The sequence below is a fragment of the Cololabis saira genome, chromosome 11, assembly GCF_033807715.1.
Source record: "Cololabis saira isolate AMF1-May2022 chromosome 11, fColSai1.1, whole genome shotgun sequence".
Lineage (NCBI taxonomy): Eukaryota > Metazoa > Chordata > Actinopteri > Beloniformes > Belonidae > Cololabis > Cololabis saira.
The window spans coordinates 37,934,686-37,943,588 of record NC_084597.1 but is presented as its reverse complement, the minus strand read 5'-3'; the positions used below and the strand labels follow the sequence as shown (position 1 = coordinate 37,943,588).

Sequence of the window (8,903 nt, the reverse complement as noted above, 5' to 3'; positions counted from 1 at the left end):
TACCGGATTAAAAAGAGTCACTGATCCTCTGTGTTTTTGGGGTCTGTCGGGATCTCAACGAGACTCTATCCGCACTTCATTAACTCTGATCCGGGGACAATCCGCGCTGGAGCCGAGGGATTTGCCAGCACCCTCTCAGATGCAAAGAAAAGAAGAAAAAACGTAATCTCCGGGTCATCTGAGACAAGACACTGAGGTTTTCCCTCATCGGCTGTTCATTTTTTGCGAGAATGTCCTTGTTATTGTTGTTATTCTAAAATAAAATATCGCAATCGGTCACGGAACCACATGATTGGAATTTAATAATCTGTTGGCGAGTTGGGAGGTGACTTTTTTCCTCTCTCCTTCTCTTTACCCTGATTCCCCATGCAGTCCCAAAACCCGGCCGACTCCTCTAGTCTAGCTGTATTTTTAATGCAATTTTACGCATCATAAAAGCGCCAGTTCTCGCGCCGTCAAACTGATATTTCACGGGCCGGTCAGCCTCTAGTTGGGGCCCCAGATAACAGGTGCCAAGCGCGGATGACAGCAGGGGGAGCCGGCTATCAAATCCATTATCGACTTTCAATTAAAACCTATTTAAGTCTTTTGTCTAATCGTTAACATACAGGCCAAGTCGTGTCCGTCACTCCTAACTCCTTTAACCACTTGCGCGCCGTGGAAGAGCAACTTGGGTCCGCACAGAGTCGGAGACGGGGGAGAGAGAGAGGCTGGTACGTGGGTGAAATTTGTATGGAAGAGGGAGAGGGAGGGGGGGTGGTGGTGGAGCCGCTGACCAGCTGTCCCCACACTGATCCCCGGTTTGCAGTCAGCTCCAGCCCGGTCACCAGCTGTTGGAGCCGTTTGGCAGAGGAGCGCGCATCTAGCACCCTCGAGGAAGGAGAGGATGGAAACAATCAATTTCCAAATGGGGATCATTTAAGGCACTTAAACAATTGCGCACATGACATTAATATTTCAGCCCCTGCGTTGTTTGTGGAAAACGAATCGGAGTTGCTGCTGTTAATTTCGGAAAGTGGGAACAGTGAGGGAGGGGAGGGGGCGGCAGGAGACAGGGAGGGGAGCTCCATTCTGGACAGAAGACCCTTCTGCTTTGTTGGCGCTTCTCGAAAAACATTAGCTGGAATTGATCTCTGATTGCACTTTTGAATGTGTGTGAGTGTATTTGCTGAGGGGTAATGGCTGACCGTGGACAACATGCGGAAACAAATAATGGAGGTTGAGATTAAATGTAATAAACTGAAACAGATAAATATTATCTAGTTAACTCTGAATCACAGTGACGTAATTTGTCTGGAGATTACTGTTTTCTCTGACTAATTTGTTTTTTTAAAGGTCAGGAAAAAAAAAGAGATGATATACACGTTTTAACTTTTTCACTTCACCGAGTAAACATTTAAGCAAATCAAAGCATCGACACAAAGAGGAGAGGGCAAAATATTGAGACTCAGACTTGTCAAACGCATTTTCTTTGAATAGGAAATTACTTTTCACTGTTTAAAAAGAAAATACATTGTTTAACTGTCCTCATGGCATCATGTAAAACCAGTCAGATTTGTAGTACCCCCACCCATGCACCCCGCCGCTGCAAAAAAAAGAAAATTATATTTGCTTCACATTTTGATCCAAAATTATTTTGTTTTTGTGTTGAAATCTTAGCCTATTTCCATTTGGTTGTCACGTTATAACCAGAAATAAAACCTAATTACTAAATGAATAAATAAATAGAAAAAAAAAAAAAAACGTGTAAAAAATGAATTAAAATAAATGCTGCTGTGGCTTTTACATGTGTCAGAGGTGGGGTTTTTTTTTCGTCTTCTTGATCTGAGAAATGTATTTTTAAAGAAGATCCATGAGAACACGTGTTGATTCCACCTGACAATAGCCTGCCACTACCCCCCTCACCAGCTACCCTTTCACCCGTTGCATTTCCATTTCAGAATCCAGTCAAAACAGCCATGCGGTTTAAAGGAAAGGTTTTTTTTATTTCCACATTTATAAAAAGTATTTCTTTTTGTTTACATCAACCCCCCCTTTTCAATTAAATTTTGCTGTGAACTTTACTAAATGAAAAAATAAAATAAAATAAATATTCACGGATTGGGGTTGGGGGAAAGCGATCGAAGAAGAAAGAAGGGAAAAATGGGAGGGGGGGGAGGGGGGGGGGGTTGATCCAGGAAATATACGAAACCACTCCACAAGTTTGATATTTGCCATATACATTATCACCAAAGGAGAGTATTACAATTAGAGTTATCACAGCTTCATAGGAAATAACAGGAGTTATGCACAACATCTGTTCAGAAACAACTAGAGCGAATCAACAGGCGGATACAGCTGTGCCTGGACCCACATCACCGTCCCTCTGCAAAAGACTCCAAATGAACCCCCAGGCCGCTGTACTCCCCGCTGCGATGGTAAAGAAACAAAAACAAAAAAACAACAACAAACAAACAATAAAAAAACCTCTTTTGTCTTTCTTTATTTTTCATATAAATATTCATTAGGCTACTTTGAAACAAGACGCAATATCTTTCCAGAGCTTTTCTGTTCGCGTGGGTCCAGGCAAGTAGTCCGCCCTTTCTCAGACAATATATGTGTTTCTATGTAGGCTATTTACTTGGTTTTTGTTTGTTGTGTTTTTTGTAGTTTTTTATTATTATTATTTTATTCCAACTCACTCGCCTGTACAGTTTGTGGTGGCTAATCTAGCCTATTCTGTTATAGTGGATTACTGTGGTCTGAAAGAGACACACCACCGAACCAAAAAGTTTCATTAAAATCGGTTTCTTTCAGTTAAAAGGCAAAATATTCTTATTTACAGGTTTGCGACAGCTTCACAAAATCAATGACAATTTTACAAAACTAAAAAATGGAAAAGAAAAAAAACATTCTTTTCTCAGACTCTCTTCCCTTATATTGAAATTACATGGAAGATTGTTAATATCTGTGAAATATCTGAATGAACAACCATAATAATAATAATAATAATAATAATAATAATAATAGGCTAATAATTAATAATAATAATAATAATAATAATAATAATGAGGATGGTGGTCTAAATGAAGTGGGTCAAAGTGCCACCAACAATAGCAGCCTGTTGGGAAAACCACTGAATACTGAAATTGGGTTTAAAATAAATACATAACTTAAATGCCTTGATTCATGTGCAAAATAAATAACCAATAAATAAGTATCCAGTCCACGAAAGACAAAAATGAAAAATGTCCATAGTCCATGAGCATCCGTCAGAAAGATTCGTCCTCGCAGTTCATCCTGATCGGCCCGGTTTTGGTTATATAAAGGCCGATTTCTTTTTCTTCCTTCTTCGTCGGTTTTTGTTTTTTCGTTGTTCAGTTTTTTCTTTTAATTCTGTTATTGTCTTTTTTGTTCTAACGGACCCCGAGCTGATCGGCGTAATAAAAATAAATAATTAAAACAATCAGTAGCCGGCTCACCGCTGCTGCGTTGGCCGGGGAAGCACGCCGGACATGGGGGGCAGTGGAGGCGGAGGCGGCGGCTCGCTGCCCCCCTGCAGGCCGTGCAGCAGGATGCGCGGGACCAAGGGTCTCTGTAGGGCCGGCGGGGGCGCCGAGGGGCCTCTGTAGAGATATAAAGCCGCCCCGGGGTCCAGGTTGGACACCAGGCTCTGCGGGTAGAAGTACGGGGACGGGAACATCCTCTGCAGGGCCGAGTAGTTTCCAGCTTCCGCCAGCAGCTCCAGCCCCACCGCAGTCTGCCTCTTCCACTTTGTCCTGCAGGAGACAGAGGCCATGTTTGAGTCTTCCTTAACAGGATCGTATAGTGTGTCTGACACATTCCATCTAAATGGGATCCTATTACAAGCCAGGAATGTTTTCATTATTTTCCTTCATTTTAAAAATCACCTAAATCTCCATTTTGCCACTTGTGTTTACACCCAACCACGTCTATTAGATTGCCAGTATGCACTCCACGCAGGTGAATAATTCATAATAAAGATAATTGAGTGGATATAGTAGTTTCTTTGAATTATTAATATGCACACATGCAACAATACATTATTCATGGACTACTGCAACTCAAATTGTGTTTTTATATATTTATTTATGTCATTTAGCTGCTTGAGAATCAGAACTGTTGACAAGTAGACCCACTAGTTAATTCAAGAGAAAACTGTTTTTATTTAGGGGGGTTCTTGTGCGATCATTATTCCTTATTTACCAAAAAGCGATACCGGTTTGCACTTATTTTCAGCGTCCTTCAGAAATATAACATATTTTAACTTTATCGAAAATAATTAAAGCAGTGAGAGGCCGACATGTATCAAATGAAAAATTCTTATTTTCTTAAGAGCTACTCAAAAACAAATACATGGATGGAGCTCAGAATGGCGTCAAGACGTGATTGTTCCTGTAAATGGTGCAATGATAAATCTGAAAATAATTTCATTCATCAGTTAATTGATGAAAATGATAATCTGAGTGATGCCACCTCATCAGATGTGAACTTGTTTTTTTTTGTTTTTTTTTACTGGTCTGGCATAAAGTGGACCTTAATTTTGTTGGCATACTTTCAATTAAAAATTCACAATTAAAAATTATTTTATGATGTGACGCTAAAAAATGCATTTTATGATAACGTTTTAAATTGATTGTTTAAAAGGTGAATTAATTCCAGTAAATTAAAATGACAGGTAGATACAGTCCTGCAGAAACAGCTGACCAACTTTAAGTGATGGTGAAGGAAAAACATGGCGTGTCTGTGTCAGGAGCCAGCCCACTCCCCCCCTCCCTCTCAAGAAGCATCGTCAGTGTTTACCTCCGGTTCTGGTACCAGGTCTTGACCTGCGTGTCTGTGAGGTTGAGGGAGGCCGCCAGCTCCATGCGGTCCTGGACGCTCAGGTACTTCTGCCTCTCGAAGCTGCGCTCCAGCTGCGCCAGCTGGTGGTCCGTGAAGGCCGTCCGGGCCTTCCTGGGCTTCTTCAGCCGAACCTGAGGGCTGTCTCTGCTGCTGGAGATCTCCCTGTCCCCCTCCTCTTTTACTGTCCACGTGAAAAGACAAGAAGAAGGAGAAAAAAAAAGGTGAAACCACAGGCCGGCTTTTATACTGTAATGTAAAGTAACGATATTCCATTCAAGACTGGCTTATGTAAATAAAAACCCAACATAAGAGAATCTGTGAAAGTCACTTTTTACACATTGTGTGTTTATAAGAGGTGGGACAGTGTGAGATGTGCTACAGGAGCAAAACGCTTTAAACACATTTACAATAATCTGATTTATAACTAAAACCCTTAACGTTTCTTAAAAATCCCAAATGAACCTATAACCTTCCGAAACATACCGAAATGTTTTACTTTAAATGTTTTATTTGATCATGCATGAAAAACCTGAATTTAACTTTGAATATAGAAATCATTGGCTTGAACGAAACCTGAGCAAATGCTCCAAAGAAGACACAAAATTATAAAAAACATAAACTATTTGGATAATTAATAGTGAAACAGTTTTAGACAAAAATAAAAAGTAAAAGCGCACAATTACCTTCAATTTATTATAAACAATTTTGATTGTGGAATGTGAAATCGCAGCATTAAACATAGTTTCTTAAGTCTATAAAATACAGAGCTTTTTTTAATACGGAGGGTTTTTTTTTTTTTTTTTTTTTTTTTTTTGTAAATCTGGCGTTAATTGTTATGAAATGCCTTTCCAACGTTCCTGCAACCAACCAAAAATGTCCTCCAGTCTCCAAACCATTGGCATTTGCTCTTTCTGATGTGTTTTCGTGATGTCTTGTCAGGAGAAGCACTGATGTGCACTTCTTGCTGACAATTTTCAGAAATAAAAAAGACAGAAATCATAGAAATGAAAAAGAACACGCGCAGCAGAAGCAGAAGCTTGCACGGCCACAGATTTTTGGTACTTGAACAGTTGACTCGTCTCAAGAAGCGCAATAATCCGCCTAATTGAGCCACAAGGGAAGGACTGGCCTTTCAACCACGGCGAGAGAAACTTCACAGGACCGTGGAAATGAGTGGAAATCAAGAGCCGGGCGGTTTACAAATCTGATTAGCGCCGGGGACAAACTGCATCAAACCCGCGGCGGATTCCAGGCTGCAGAATCGTGGGAAATCACAGCAGGAGCGAGCGTGGGACCCTTCAATCAATCAGCGATACCTGAAATTCTCCATCCAGCGACCGTGCGGACACGTGCACGCACATTTTTTGAGGAAATAATGATGTTGGCCCGCAGGTGACAAGAAAATAGCATTTATAAAACCAAAACTCGGAGATTATAATTGAATAGGTCTAAGTACATAAAATATAGGAATAATAGTTGGAATAATATAGAAAAAAAATCACTTGGCGATAAATTACATGTGATTTTTCTTAATATATGGTATAAACCCGCTGCGACCCTTCTTTCAGACACCGCTTCATTAATCTGTCAGTAGAGCTGACGTGTCTGTTAAGGCTGACATGATTGGAAACAGAGAGGCCCTTGATGGCATTCATCTGCAGGGGACCCTGTCATCTCCTCCACTCTGCTCTCTGCCTCTCTGATAACAGCAAAAACCGAGGTAAAAACGGACCCTACACTCAGATATTATTTGGAATGTAATAACTTAACGATAATTAACCAGGGCTGTCACCACGTCGGGACAAATCACAGAGAGCCGCTACACCGGCGCACCTCCATATTTGGTTATTTCCGGTGACCTGAACAAGATCATGTCAGTTTGTTGACAAAAATCAGTGAGTAAATATAATTTTTTTTGACGGACAAATACATACAATTTTAGAAAATAATGTAAGATCTTTGACAACGTTTTATTTGTATTTGTTTTAACTTGCTGTTTAACTTGTCTTTCTTTTATATTTTTAGCTGGGGGACTGCCAATGGAAACTCTTAGCCCTGTAGCTAAAATTGGGTGCATTTGCATTTTTAATTCTAAATGTATATGAATGTACACTGTCCCTTCTCAAATAAACTGAATTGAATTGAATTGAAAATTAAGTGATGCGTTTAATTTAACTGTTTTTAATGGCCTTTTAGAATGTTTAATATTCAGTCAAAAAATATTATAATCAATCAATCAATTATAATCAAAACTAAAATAAGCAAAAATGAAATAAACTGTAATGTCTAGACAATGTCTAGAATAGCTTAATATATGTGTGTGTGTGTGTGTGTGTGTGTGTGTGTGTGTGTGTGTGTGTGTGTGTGTGTGTGTGTGTGTGTGTGTGTGTGTGTGTGTGTGTGTGTGTGTGTGTGTACAGTATCTATATCACAAATAGAGAAACAAAAACGTACACAATTATAATTAAAAATTGAATACAACTATTTCTTGTAGTAAAATGCCGTTTCCTCTCCAACTCTCCAATATGTGCACTAAAACTGTACAGCTTCACGGTGCAGGCATTAACGTCCCTACCTTTATATTCGCTGTCAGACGATGAGTTGCTGTGTATTTTCTCCATGAAGTCGTCTGCCATCTTCGCGGCCAACCTGCCCGGCTCTTGGGTCGGCTGTCCATTGCTGGAGTAAGGCGCGCAGGCAGCCAGAGGCTTACAGTCCGCGAGGATGTCTCTTATGAGGAACGACGAGGTCACTGTCCTTTGCTGCGACCCCGCAGATATCTGCGCGTGCTGCAGGTGCGGCGGGAGAGCGACACCGTGACCCTGTCGCTGTCCGACCTCCTCCACGCACTCCCTCCTCGGGGACGGGGGCGACGAGGAGCCGCTCTCCGCGTCTGATCTCGGGCTGAACTCCAGAGGTGAGCGGCACTCTCCAGCCAAGCTGTCCCCCTTTGACACCGGGCTTCCGGGCCTGTGGGACAGCAGCGAGTCGATGCCAAAATTGGAGCCATTGGCGGACGCCTCCATTGTCTGGATGATGTTTCCTCAAATTGTCATTTGGTATTATAGGAGAAGTTTTATTTTTGAGAGGAATTAAGTTATTTTACGTTAAAGTAATCCTAAAGAGGTGAAACAACCCCCTCCTAGCACCAACACAAATGTTTTTAGGTTGCTAAAAACAATCTCATCCTTACTTCCAGTTTTCCTCCTGGCCCTTTATAAATAAAATATTTCCAGGCTAAGCTCAGTCAAATCATCCGATTTTCTTCTTCGGCAATCAATGCAGCCGCTGGAGTCACAATCGGTTATTTTGGTTTCCTGCAGGATCAACTCCTTCTGCTTTGACTTCAGAAGCCACGGCAGGAAGATTAAGGTTTTTTAAGATTTCGGCTGCAGACTCAGAGCAGGAAAAGGTCCAGAAATGAGGACCGTCTCTGGAACGCAGCGCGATCTTCGGCGAGACGTGTTTCAGCACCATGGACAGGTACGGCGCGCCGGAGCCAGGATCAGACGCGAGGAGGATTCTCAGGACAGGAGTCACAGGGAAACCGTTGGCATTCCTTGGAGGAGAAGTGTGAACCACAGAAAACACTACGCAGAATTAAAGAGAAATGTCCAACGATTTGGTGGGGGGGGAGAGAGCGGAAGGCGCAAGACGAGAGGAAGCGCGCTGCGGAGGGAAAATAAGAAGAAAACGGAGGTAAACTAGGTTAAATAGTCAGCACTGGTAAGTTAAGGGATAGGATGTGATTGGGGTGGGAGGGGATCCCAAAAAATTGAACTTGAGGAAAAGTCAGGAGCTAGGTTTTAAGAGCGCCTCGTCCACGTGAGTCCCCTGTGACAAGCCTTCATTGGCTGAGGGAAGCTGGAAATGGACCTCCCTATACGCCCACTCCGGCTTCGAATCACCCCCCCCCCCCCCCCTCTCCGAAACACCCCCTATCCTGCCTCCCATATTCCTCCTCTCCCTGGCTCATCCTCACTTTGATAAAAGACACACTGAATTCATCAGGAGACTCAGATCCAACTGTTTACAGGCCATTTTCACACTGTTTGCTT

At 41.9% G+C, this 8,903-nt stretch overlaps 1 protein-coding gene across 1 annotated transcript; it reads right to left on the bottom strand.

Moving 5' to 3' along the window:
- Positions 1 to 1,996: 1,996 nt before the first annotated feature.
- Positions 1,997 to 8,601, bottom strand: barhl1b (BarH-like homeobox 1b). Its single transcript, XM_061733473.1, has 3 exons — positions 7,421 to 8,601; positions 4,804 to 5,026; positions 1,997 to 3,758 (listed from the first exon to the last, which is right to left on the bottom strand). Exons 1-3 carry the CDS (start codon positions 7,869 to 7,871, stop codon positions 3,458 to 3,460), a joined length of 975 nt encoding a protein of 324 aa, XP_061589457.1. The 5' UTR covers positions 7,872 to 8,601; the 3' UTR covers positions 1,997 to 3,457.
- Positions 8,602 to 8,903: the final 302 nt, after the last annotated feature.